A 14,116-nucleotide genomic window follows, 5' to 3' on the forward strand; every position below is an offset into this window, starting at 1 on the left:
TATTGTTATTGTTATTATTAGTAGTATTCTCAGTAGTATTAACTATTATTACTACTACTACTACTACTACTATTAGTAGTAGTATTATTATTGGTTTAGCTAGCAATGGGAACAAAAATGGTATTCTTAATTCTGTTTTTATGGTTATCTCTTTTTTTGTGTGTGATTTAATACCATATTTTATATAGTACTTAGGGATAAATTGTATGCATTAACTCATTTTCAAGCTTGCTCAAACATAGTTGTTTTAAAACCGTAAATAGGTTGTTAATTAACTTTAATAGGCAATGACAAGCGGGCTAAAGGTTTAAATGGAGGTGTCAGGAAGCTGGAACAAATAAAACATGACTGCAAAACAGTTTGTAAGAAAAGCACAGAGAAAATACAGAGGAAATTATCACACTAGAATAAAGAACAAAATGCTTCTGATCTGTACACTCTCATTACGCACAGATCAAGAAATGGAACCCAAAAGGCAGGGTAAAGATAGCATATATGTCTGCCCTCTCACGTCGGTGGAATGACTTTCATGGTTGCTCTAGATTACAGAGATTTCCTTGCAGTAGCAACAGACTGACGTACCTTGCCGGAGAAGGATACTCTGGCTTCAACTCATTTGATGATTCTCTTCTTCCCCTGACAAACACAAATACGGGGATAGGAAATAATCTTAGCTAACTTACTGCATTTTAGGAGTATCGTATGGTATGGGAATTATATACAACATATTTGTCTTCAGAGCTACCAATATATAAAGTCTGCAGGGTTGGACTTTCTCTTCTTCCTTATGTGATTCTTCTACCAATGAAAAGTAGCACAACATTTTTAGTTAGGGTAGGAAAAAAAGCAAAAACACAACCCCAAAAAACCTCAAAACCAGCTTTTAATCTGACCTTTATTGAATGAAAGGAATATTAATCAACAGGAAATGTATTTAAGATTGCATTTATTTAAGCGTTCTGAATGCTGTCTTGCAGTGTTGATAAATCACTGAGATTTTGGGTTTGAATGGAAATTTCTTAAGAATAGAATATACATATTTGTGTTGTGCTTTGTTCAGATGTTAAATAGGACTCTCAGACAGTGTATTTAATTTCCCCAATTAAAATCTTCTCCCTTCTCTGTTGCTCCTTTTCTGCATTGCTGTTCCTTCCCTACATACACAGGGTTAACTAACACCAGAGGAAGCAAGTTCATTTTGCTTCACTGCTTTAAAAAAACCAAATGCTATGACCAACAGAATGAAAAAAATCGATAAGCTAAAACAAAAGGCAGAAAATGTTAAGAACAAACTCCAGTGACCGAGGTAATATGAAATTGTTTCATTATAAGTATGAACACTAACAATTCTGGACATCTAAAAATGTAAAGTTAGCAATTTGAAAGCATTTATCTGGGTGAGATAGAGAATTATACATGAAACGTAATGACCTCTGAAATCCAGCCAGGATGCTGTGGTACTCATTTAGACAAAGACGGCAACTAGTTAACCATGGCAAAGGAAACTAGACAGAGTAAATTAGTTTGCTGCATTCCAGACTCTTGGCTACAGGAAGAATATATTTAACTAATTAGAGAGTGAACATACTCTAAGGTTTTAGAAAGAGAATGCAAGAGTGAAAGAGAGTGATCCTGGCCTTGGAATGGTGTATCAACCCACGGTGTCTGGATGATACAATTTTATTATGTTATCAGTTAGACAGCCTACATGAAGGGTCCTCAACTTTGATTGTATTGATTATATACAACATAATAGTTCATAATGATAATTATCATGCATAACTTAAGTCCTTAATTTTCATGGACCCTTGGAGCCTCTAATGAAATGTAAATAAATTTCATTTAAAAGCCTACAGGAATATACATGTTATAGGAAAACATGCTAGAAACTTCACAATTAAAATAAGACTTTAACAATCAAATTTTAAAGTGTTTTAGAGGATTATTGTGTTGATTGTGCTGTAGATATTTTTATGTTATCATTATATTTTTATCCTTAATGCTACAGGAGTGTGCATTCTCCATGTTTTATTTCTGTGTTTTTTAAATTAAATAAAGTGAAGTTTGCCTGCTTGTTGCATGGCATAAGAATTCTGTTTTATCTGAAGACTGTACGTCATGTTACATAGTGAAAGCTTTATATACAGTTTTGAAATAAAGTTCATTTTTTATTTAGAAAATATTTAAATTTTTCAGAATTTTTGTTCAAACATTCAAATATAGAATCGGTACCAGATTCTATATCTGAAAAAGATAAATAAATTTATCTCTGATTTTAATTTCCTTTCCTGTGTCTGAATCTGCTGTCCAAATGTGACCAAGCTCCTGTACATGCAAATGTCATTTTGCTTTTAACTCTAGAGGGCTGAGGGTCCTGAATTGAACGAGAACAAGGTCAAGTTCTGCATGGTTCCGCTGGTGTAGCTGTTTCTTAAAGAGCTCTGGTTTTACAGGGCTTCTGTGGTACACTCGTGCAGGCAGTATGTATGTTTGAGGAAAAGTGTGATGTTAGGCCTCCTGTTGAACCGCACGTTAGTAGAAAATCTGCTGTCTTTTGGTTCAGTTAAACGTAAGATAAGCTGATAAAGCAAGTAACTTTTTCAGTCTCTCACATTTTCTCACATTATCTCAAACATTTTTAGATGAGAATCAATGGCTCTACAACGCTTGTATCTTTTATTACTGTTATTATTTTTAGTTTCAAAAGGTGCTTGTTTGTGGGTGATCTTTATTACGAAACTGTGCGTATGTGTGCACACACGCAAGTGTGCATGTATGTGCGTCTCTGTGGCACGAGGTGGAGGAAGACAGTGTCCCCTTTATTTCATGAGCTCTACTTCTTAAATTGTCTCACACTTTCAAAAAATGCCAAGACCAAATATGGAAACTTCAGCTCTAAAGAGAGGATATCCTGGAAAGGTTTGAACTGATGAAAAAGAGGGGATTTAGTCTCTTAACAAAGTTATTTTTATCACCCAGTAACATCCTTATCAGGTAATGTGACAGACAATTTATTAAGCAGAAAATGTGATTTTATTTCTACAGTATTATTTTTCTTTTTATGCACATTTCAGAAACATATGCAATAAACATTTAGACTCTTAATTTACTACACATCAATCTAAAAATCTACTTTGCTATATTAATCAGAATTAATTTGCTTAATTGTTACTCCTAACCATCAATCTCAGTTTTGCACTAACTTGAACAATGCCACTTTTTCCTGTTTGCACTTTGATTTTATTTTCATTCTAAGTTTATGAACAGTAATAGGGTCCTGCTTGAATATTCATTAGTTTTAAATTGTGAGCTATGAAAAGGTGCTTTCTTTTACTTTAATGAAAGTGGCTCAGCATGGGACGGATCAGTAATGACATTTGATTTTAGGCATCCAACAAATTTGCTTTTTATTTATTGACACATCTTGTCCAAACAGCTCCCTCGCAAGTTAGCGGAGTAATGAAAGAGAGAGTGCTGCAGAGGAGCGTGGAGCTTTCCTGGCAGGAACCAGAACATCCCAATGGAGTCATTACTGAATATGAAATCAAGTATTATGAGAAAGTAAGTGCTAAGATTACCTGTAATGTACAACAATGTGCTGTTTGCTTCGTGTTGGCTTGGTGTGTTGTAGAACAATGTTGAAGTCATCAACTATCCTGTCTCTTCAAAGTCACAGTGACTTTGCTTGTTTTTAATAACTAGTGAATCCCTGCAATTATTACTGCTATCATATGTCTCATATATTTCATCAGGGTATCTTAAAAATGAAACATCCACTTGAAATCTGCCTGGTTTTTTTCACTTTTTTTTTTTTTTTTAGTTATTGTTGGACTTATTTTACCATTATATTTGTCATTTTTCTGTCTCCTCTACATTGTGTTTAAAGCTTTTTTCATTTCCTTCTGTGTCACTGTAATTCCAGTCTTGAGATGATGTGTCAAATACAGCTCTTGACTGCATTTGGTATTTCCTTATGATCTGGGCAGCTTTGACTTGATGTCTGAAAACTTCCAAACCACTTCCTAGAGTTTCAGCTGATAAATATTCCTTATTTCTCTTTTTTAAAAATCCCAGCATTGTGAAATTTATTTCTTCACTTGTTCTCTCAACACAGTAATGAATTGAGGCTGCCTTTCAATAGCAGATTAAGTGATGTCTGTTTCTGGTAGAGTGAAATTTCAATGTTATTGGTGTCAGTCGGAGTTTTGCCATGCATTTCAGCATGTCTAGGGCTTCATTCATGATAACTTTGAGGTACTTCAGAATAAAAAAAATCTGACAACTGTAGGTTGGATGAAAGCAGAGTGAAGGCAGGTTGTGCAGCTATATGTTTGTCATGGGACCCACACTAAGTATGGCTCCTCCAGATTCCCTGGGAAACTTGCTGCAGCATGTAACTTATTCCTAATTTTTATAAAACATCTGGGAGAAAAAAGAAAGAATTAAAAGGCAAAGAAATGAACAAAGGAGCTCCTTTGTGATCACTTGTGAAGACATTTCATCTCTGCAAACAAGGTAGTAGTACCTCTATATCAAAAAGTGTATGTCAGCTTACTAGGTAACATAGAATTAGGTAAATTCAGACCAGATTGAATCTAATATCAAGTGTCAAATCTAATTTTCAATGCTGAATTACACAAATATACTTATCAAAAGATCTTTATATGGTTTGGGAATGGAATAAAATGTTTATTTGTTGATGCTAACTCCCAGCTTATGTTGCTCACTTTAATCACTTAAAAAAAATTTACCAGGTGTGGACAAAAAGCTAAACAATTTTTTTAAAGAAACTTTATTGATTTTAGCAGGTAATTTTTGTTCCTCAAGCATGTGTGCGCACACACACACATAAATAAAGTCCATACATTACAAAAAAAAAAACCCAAACCCCCCCCAGTTTATGTATTTACCAAAGGCAAAACTGTTCTCTGCACACAAAAAAAACCCCTTCAAAATACAAAGCTACAAACCAAAAACTTGTGGTTTGGGGTTTTTTTAATATGCAGAATAGTTTCTAATCTGTTAAAATGAAATAAATAATTTAAATAGGTAGTGGAAAATGACAGAATAACTATCAAGATGCTATACTTTTCATATAATAATAGCTTTCAGAACATGACTTTTATTATTTTCCTGATATATTCATGTTACTTTAAATAAGCAGCAGAATTTCATTGCCAGTTTCCTACATTTGCAAAGACAAGGACTGATGTTAAAGTTCTTTTGTAATGGAAGGAGTCCTACCAGTATTATACTTACTACAGTGAAACTAACAAAAGGGAATAAGAAGCTCATCCTACAACCACAGATAAACTGGACAATATACATTTAATTCAGTGAGACAATTTTAACACCAATACTTAAATGCTTGTCTTCCTTCCAAAGTAATGCAGTTCAGCTTGAAAAGTACTTCATAAGCTTCTTGCTCAGAATGAGAGACACAGTTTAAGTTTTATTCCATTAGTTTAAGTGAAAAAAAAATATTCTGAACTTTTAGAGCCAAATTAAATAAAGCATTTTTGTGGTTCTGAAATATTCTGATAAGTGGTTTTTTCACCTCTCACTTCTGGCTAAGGCTGAAATGGAAACTGTCTGAAATCTCCCAAGTAAGCCTGTCTTCTGAGATTTCTAGCACAGGTTATTTTTATTTTTTTTTTACTTATTTATTTTGAATGCAGGAACTGCTGGCAATTCAAATAAGCCTCACTTATGCATCAAAACCCAAACTCTGAAATTCCACTGTGGCTTACAGTCAAAACCTGACTACGATTTCCTTACACTTGTTTCTCTTCTCTCAAGCATTCCTGCTCTTTCTCACATACCAACATACATTCCACCATGGTCCTCACTTACAGATGATTTAAACCCTCTTGGAGAAGATACAGAAAATTGTTGCTAGCTGAGCCACTGGGCTTGCTCAAATGTCAGACTGGGCAAGAACCAGGAGAAGCCATTACTGAATCTCAGAAAAGAAATCATGTATGTTGTGTTTAACACTATTTCAGCAAAAGCCTTTGCTGCTTTACTGACTGTGAAAGGGAAGGTCCTTCATCATTTTTAGCTGTTGAAGTACTATTGAAATGAGTTACAGATTTATTCCTTCCCTCTGTATCTGTCTCATTAGCGCTGCCTTGTACAGCTCATGCTTCTCTGGTCATGTAGTGCATTCAGATGGTTGGTTAATTCATCTCTTCTGCCCTTCAAATCAGGGTTGCATCTGCCACCAAAAATCAACAGGGCTGCACATATCTATGCTGAAAGATAATCTGGACCAGTAATTGTGATGAATAAGTAGAGCTTTTTGAATACCGTAATGATCTGTAATACAGCTTTTGTAGTATTTGAAAGTGAGCTATTACTCATAGGGTTTGTAATCTTACAGCTTCAGATTTGGGAGATGTCATGCGGAGCTTCTTTCCCAGGGTTCTTCTTGATGCCATAGAGTCAAAACCTGAGAAAAGACTAAAAGCCGGAACAACAACAACAACAAAAAAACAAACAAACAAACAACAAAAAAAAAACCACTAAGTGAAAACTGAGTTAAGGATCTCAGAATCTGTATTTTTGTAAAGGTATTTGGAAGATAACCAGGGAAGGTGTTCTGACCCTGAAAGAACAGATTTCCCTGTCCTTGAACAACACATTTAGTCCCCACAGATCCCCATGGAAGGCTGTGGTCAAGCTATTTTCTCATCAAAATTTCACAAAATGTAATCAGAGCCAAAGAAGCAATCATTTTGTGTCTGGATGTTTTATGAGTAACAACATGAGCATCCCATTTGAATTTTATGTTACACTTAGAGCTCCTCATTGCATTGACAGTGTTTTGTAATACTCCACAGAGTATGCTTTATTTTTTATGTTGGGAAAAAAAGCATTCAGCAAATTGAAATAAACTACCCAGGCTGGCTGTCAGTCGCTGATGTGCAGCCATGATAAAATCTGACCTGTAACTGTCATTTAATCTTTTGTCTTATTGTTTCCAGGATCAAAGGGAGAGGACCTATTCAACAGTGAAAACCAAGTCCACTTCAGCTTCTATTAATAACCTAAAGCCAGGAACAGTGTATGTTTTCCAGATTCGTGCTTTTACTGCTGCCGGTTATGGAAATTACAGCCCCAGACTGGATGTTGCCACGCTGGAAGAAGCAACAGGTAAACAATTAGGTTTAGAGGAAATTAACACTTGCAGTAGAAGTAGTAATTAAAACAAGAAAGAAAAGAATCATAGGCAATACTATTAAAACTAGAAAGAATAAATTTCTACATTAAGGTGGATTTTTGTCACTGTATGTTGAAGGACGAGCTTCAATTAGTTGTTTTACCATAGAAGTACAAATTACACTCTTATAATTAGCTGGCGAGTATTTATAACATATCAGGTTCTTCTCTGTTGTCCTTCCAACACAAAGGGAAATGTTTTTTTTTCATCAAGTATACACCTCCTTCCCCCCACAAGACAAGTGTGTAGTGGTGAGCTGAGTAACTCTCCTAGATTCTTCTGTAACTGGGGAGAGGAGGCAAGAGCAGATTTCAGGCCACAAAGGCTTCTCCAGGGTATTTTCCCCCTGTTTGATTTCCTGAAAAAATTCTGTATACTTTTGTTTATGTGGGTCTCTTGGTCAAGCTATATGTCCATCCTTAGGGTCTTTGGAGTTAATTAGCTAGTTTCAACTTGCTTTAGTAAAGAAACAGGGGTCTCAAAGGTTTCTTTGAGGCTCGTATAATATGTTGTAAGCTGTTTAAAGAAAAAAGCAACTCTCAAAAACCCTCACAATGGAACGTATGAAGCTGAAGTGCAAGTTCTGTCGGTACAGCACACCAGAGAATGTGGCTCTGACATCTCAGCAGAGAGATAACTTTTTGGGAAACGTTGCTCTTTCCTTGATGCTAAAACCAATCTTGTGTCCTTATTTGTCTGAAAAATCGCAGTGATACCTTTTTTCCCTCACCAGTGTAGATATTTGCATACATGATTAATCTTCCACAATTTGAATCTTTAGAAGGAAACTCTTCCATCACTGAGACCTGGCAGCTGTGAGCCCATTCATGGGAACTGCCTGTGTCCCTGGCAGCTTCACCGCTCTGTTGCAAACCCAAATGTGGTTGCTCTATTTTGTGTCATTTGCTTCAGGCTGACCTGCTGTCAGGCAGGTCAGCCAGATTTGGAGCTGAGAATACATAGCCTACAGGTTCAAAGGGTATGGATGCCAACCGTGCTCGCTGCACTCTGCAGCACGTGGTGTTGCACCATATTAATTGCAGCCAGGTGTTGGCTGGACAATTTGCAGGTATTCTTAAAACACAGTAGTTAGGTCTTGATTCCACCTTGGTTCCACACAGAATATGAGAGCCCTCAATAATGAATAATACCACATATCTAATAAACATAATTGAAATAGTAATTATCGTAATAGCCGCAATAAACTGTTATTACTAACATTGTTCTCTCTGTGTCTGATAGCAGACTTTCCGTCCGTAGATGTCTGCTTCAAAAGAGTCAGTAGCAAAATCACCATTTTGCATAATGGGAACCTGAAGTATAGCCAGAAGTAACTTCTTATTTCAAGTAGATTCCTGGAAAACAAATTAAGAGTCTGTCATAATCTGTCATAAGTTCCTGCTAATTAGCTAATTTATTGTCCATAGCAGTTTAAAATCAGTAAACCAAAATGTTTCCCAAGATTTCCTTAATTACCTGGGTATTTTTTATATACTGAATGTAAGCATTCTGGTAGCTGCTAAGATTAGCAAAGATAATTTCAGAGGTAAACGGTCTTGACTGGAGTTTTGTCAACATATGGAAGATAAGGAAACCCTTAGAATAAATGCATCACTGACCATGCTCGTGTACCCTTTTTCTGACTCAGGTGTTGAAAAAATACACACAAACCAGTGACATACTTGACCAGTATGCACAACAGATTTTTCTGTTTTCACAGGCCAGGTTTCTGTTTTGACATGCCATGTAAAATGTCCTGTTTTTTCATTAAAGAATATTTTAAAAGTGGCTTCTTTTCCATATCTTGAGAGGACATTATAGAATATAATTCCTATCAAGGATAAGGAGCCACAATTTTCCATATATGGTTTTCAGAAATAATTAAAATGTTGATAAAAAGATAGTAAATTCCATTAAATTCTTCGAGAATTGTTTTGTGCAAAAATATTTTATTCTTGTATTTTATTTATAGTTTTATCAGAACTTGCAGGGTAATCAAAATAGTCTTTTGTTAACATTTTTAAAAAAGATTCTTATTGGATCATTTTTAGGAAATATACCTCACATGAAGTACTGTGCAGGTGAGCGGTAGACCAATGTTATGCTACAGTTTAGAGGCACTGGCTTCTCATTGTTCCAGTGGAATGCAGTTTTTGAATATGTAAAAAATATTTTGAGAATATATATATAGGGATAAAATATATATATACACACACATGTATACATGTTTATTCAAGAATATATATAATGATCATCACAGTCAGCTAGTCGTGTTGCTTACCTGCATTTCTCCTGGCACTTCAACTGGTTGGCACCATTCGGTTGGTGCTGTTGATTAAGTAGATTTTTGTGTTGTGCTCCAGTTTATGAATTGTGATAGAAGCTGCATGGCCACTTCTCAATATCTGAGGAACAGCATCCATTCTATTACTATCATCTGATACGTAAAATATACATATTTTATGCCTGTGTTTGCATATATCATACATGTTGGGAATTGCATACATATTTATGTAAAAAAAATCATAATTATGAAGTAACAATGCTTTAAAAAGGCGGGGTATTTCTGTTCTATACTGTTTTCCACAGATCAAAGTACTTTAATCATTGCATTTTTTTGTAGGAATCATTGCTTGTTATTAGAGACCGAAATCCTTCAAGAAGAAAATATAAATGTGTAGAATATCATTTAAGTGGTAAATTTGCCTTGTCAATCACTAAGTATTTAAAAGTTACATTAAATTACTTGTAGCCAGTGGATCTAAAGGCGATCCTGTGCTTTTTGTAACTGAAGGAAATTTTGCCACTTGTTACAGCTGTCACTCTTAAGGTAAAAGAGCTGAGCACAACCTAGCATGAAGAAGACTTTGCTTTTTCCTTTTGCCATGAATCAGTTTAAATCAAGCAAGGCTGAAGTAATATGCAAATGTACAATTTATTCCTAATGTCTGAAATTACACTATTAGAATTTTTTATAGAAGGCATAAAGCATAATATTTAAGAAAGTAAATGTGGCGAGTTGACCCTGGCTGCATGCCGGGTGCCCACCGGCACCGCTGTATCACTCCCCTCCTCAACCAGACAGGGGAAAGAAAATACAACGAAAGGCTCGTGGGTCGAGATAAGGACAGGGAGATCACTCAGCAATTACTGTCATGGGCAAAACAGACTTGTCTTGGGGAAAATTAGTTTAATTTATTACCATTCAAATCAGAAAAAAAACACCTTCCCCCTCCCCTCCCTTCTTCCTGGACTTAATTCCTGATTTCTCTGCCTCCTCCCTCTGTGCGGAGCCGTGGAACAGGGATTACGTTCAGCTCATCACGTGTCGTTTCTGCTGCTCCTTCCTCCTCACACTCTTCCCCTGATCCATCGTGGGGTCCCTCCCACGGGACACAATCCTCTGTGAACTTCTCCAGCATGGGTCCTTCCCACGGGCTACAGCTCTTCAGGAACTGCTCCAGCGTGGGTCCCTTCCACGGGGTGCAGCCCTTCAGGAACAGGCTGCCCCAGGGGGTCACAATTCCTTCCAGGAGCCTGCCCCAGGGTGGGCTTCCCATGGGGTCACAGCCTCTTTCAGGCACATCCCCCTGCTCTGGCGTGGGGTCCTCCACAGGCTGCAGGTGGAGATCCACTTCACCATTAACCTCCACGGGCTGCAGGGCACAGCCTGCCTCACCATGGCCTTCACCACGGGCTGCAGGGGACTCTCCGCCCCAGCGCATGGAGCACCTCCTGCCCTCCTTCATCACTGACCTTCGTGTCTGCAGAGTTGTTGGTCTCACAGTCTTACTCCTCTCTCTCGCTGGTGCAGATTCCCACCCTGCTCCTTCCTAATGCGCTATCTCAGAGGTGCTACCACCATGGCTGATGGGCTTGGCCTTGGCCAGCGGTGGGTCCATCTTAGAGCTGCCTGGCATTGGCTTTATTGTACATGGGGGAAGCTTCTGTCATCTTCTCACAGAAGCCACCCCTGTAGCCCCCCTGCTACCAAAACCTTGCCACACGAACCCACTATAGTAATATTTGGCCTACATGAATCCAATATATCATTGAAGCTTTCATGGTGGACTTCATTAGGAATTCTTTTCTGGAAATCATACGTTTCAGGTTGCTTTCATGAGAAAATATCACTGGAGGAGCAGCACAGCTTTTACAGCTGATCTTTTTTAAATCCTACAGGGTGTTTGGATATCCATTCCCCATCCCTACAACCCTGTATTTAAAAAAAGATTGTTTAAACTCCTTTAAATTAAGCATTGCCTCCTTCATTTGGGTACACAAATATCATAATTGCCCAAGTTCCAGATCCCTGTCCCACCCTCTGAGCACAGGTTAAGCAGAGGAACGGGCAGACTTCCCTGTCCTGCTGGTGGTTCCCTGCCATCACCATTGTGTCAGCACCAGTGACAGGTAACCATGCCAGGCACCCCCTGAAGGGATCATCTACACTTCAAAAGCATTCCTTGAAGAACACTCCAGCACCTCTGTTTCTGGCAAACTGCAGTGATCATTCCAGAAGCTGGTTTCTGATTCACCCATACACTAACAGACTGAGTTTATTGCGCAGAAGAGAGAAGCAGCACAGGGTACCTGAACAGAGGTAGTGTCTTAGACCGGCATCTCTGAATTTGTACTGGACCATGCTCACAATCAGACCTTTTTCTTTTTTTTTTAAGATGTAAAAATACATCATACATTGCATCTCGCCTACCTTAGCAGTTGGCCAGTGTACCATGTCCCCAGTATCTTCCAGAACCCAAATAACATCCTCACCTTGCTTCTAGAATGTGCCAGTACCCAAAATCTGTGAGGCAGTAACGCAGAGACCCACTCACATATGCCAACCTCCATGCACTCAACTTGGCTGCTAGGTTAGGCGGCAGTCTGGGCTGGGTATTTTTCCAGACTCTGTTAGATGGATGCAGCTTTGCAGCCTGGCCAGTGTGACAGTATGCTGCCTCTTCTTGTCTTCCAAGTGAGGTTTGCACTGAAGTTCAAAGGCAGAAGGGAACAGGTTTAGGACATGTTGTATTTTACATAAATTTGACATTGTTTGGGATTGTCTGCTTGGATGGCCTGGTGAAGTTACAGGAACTGAGTTGTGTTGCTTATGCCCCCACTCTCTTGCATGAGATAATGACCGCTGATTGCCTGAAAGTTCCACAAGTGGGATACATGCAGGCCTGTAGTAGCTTTCTAGTGACCTGGGTATCTCAGAAAGTTGTAGTTACTCAAAGATTAGTATTTGTTCATTTCAGTTAAAGACCTGCATGAATAATGAGATCTTCCTCATCTGCATTAGGTAGAACACAGAAAAATTGCAAGGTTTTTTTAGGAAATAAAATTGAAGGGAGAGAAAGATATTTACCCCCAGTGCAGATTATTCTATATCTGTGTAGTATAACAAGGGGTTTGTTATTCTGGGGGGAAGCAGTTAGTACACGTCAGTGTCAGTGACTAAATAAATCATGTGGACTGGCTCACTTCTCCCAAGATAAAGCAAAGAAAAGACTGGGGTTTTTGTTTGTAGGGGAAACTCTGAAGTCTGCAACATGAACCTGATTCTGTGGAATTCATCAAATCTTTGTGTAGACGTTTCTGTTCAGTTACCACTACCAGCATTTAACCATATTAACATACCATCAATGATTTAGTTAATCAGCTATCAGTTGGGTCTCCTTTTTTTCCCCCTCTTTGATATCTCTGCTGCTTCCAGCTGACTCACACTTTCACAGTCCCTTACTCAGCACCACTACCTGATGTCTCCTCCTTTATTTTACAGTCTCCGGGGCTAGAGCCGCGCTGTTACAAACCAGCATAGAGTTCAGTAAAGCTGTGCTCATTTAATGCACCTGAGTACATGGCCACCCTCATTAGATGTCGGACAAGCAATGTATTTAACAAGCCTTGAGGTTTCTCGGGCTAAGTATTTACATCCTCAGTTTACATGAATGTGTCATGCATACATTTGCATTTATTAATAGCACAGGCATATCTGAATTACAACAGCAATAATGGGTGGATATTTTAGCATGTAAATTCTCTGCAGCATGGAGAATTACATTTTGTGTGCGTGGAAGCACCTTTTCATTGCTAACAGAAACAAATGATGAATAATAATAGCAATTACAATTACTAATAACAGTAAGAGATAGAAATATGCTAACTAGGAAATCTGTGTTAATAGTTATTGTTTCATCTCAAACATTCTTTTTATAGGTAAGACACTGTTTCCCTGGGTGCCATCAAAGTAATTTCAACCAGTTTTAGAGGGGAGGCTAGAAGCAGAGCTCCGCAGGGATTACTCTCCTGCTGTGCCCCTTGCAGGGATATAGAGGTATTCCCTTTTAGGAAGGAGTCAATCACTGAGCAAAACAGAAGGCAGCGCAGCCGTAGGAGGGGTTGGAAGTGGCTGGTGCTGGTGCTGTCTTTCGGCTAATGGCTGCACCACTTCGGCCAAGTCAGGTCCAGAATAGCTCCTTTTTATTCCCTGTAGATGATCATTAGCTGATCCAGCATTTGGATGAATTTCCAAAGGAGGCCCTTCTTTAGATTATCAATGTAATGGTCCCAGGCAAAGGTAAACTAATGGTCTGCAGTTCATGATGGTTGACTTATTTTTTTTGCAGTTCCTTTGTAGGGAATAATTTTAAACTAATCTCTGCTTTGTGCTCCATTTGTAGCCACGGCTGTTTCCAGTGAACAGAATCCTGTTATTATTATAGCTGTGGTTGCTGTGGCAGGAACCATCATCCTGGTCTTCATGGTGTTTGGATTCATCATCGGGAGAAGGTATTGCACCTTGCACAGGCATAAGCACATGACCCCACTTTTGTGAAGTCTAATAGTCTAATAGTCACATAGTCTAATCTGGGATAGTAATTTGCAAAA

General features: G+C 38.1%; 1 protein-coding gene across 7 annotated transcripts in view; it reads left to right on the forward strand.

Annotated features, from left to right (window-relative positions):
* The window catches only part of EPHA7 (EPH receptor A7), a 179,178-nt gene that overhangs the window by 117,384 nt on the left and 47,678 nt on the right, over positions 1-14,116 (forward strand). For all 7 annotated transcript variants that reach the window (XM_080388102.1, XM_080388103.1, XM_080388099.1 and 4 more), the window contains exons 6-8: positions 3,437-3,561; positions 6,987-7,155; positions 13,909-14,017. In XM_080388102.1, the coding sequence (XP_080244228.1) occupies positions 3,437-3,561; positions 6,987-7,155; positions 13,909-14,017 (403 nt within the window). The remainder of the gene's footprint in view (positions 1-3,436; positions 3,562-6,986; positions 7,156-13,908; positions 14,018-14,116) is intronic.

The sequence above is a fragment of the Falco punctatus genome (assembly GCF_963210335.1).
Source record: "Falco punctatus genome assembly, chromosome: 5".
Classification (NCBI taxonomy): Eukaryota; Metazoa; Chordata; class Aves; order Falconiformes; family Falconidae; genus Falco; species Falco punctatus.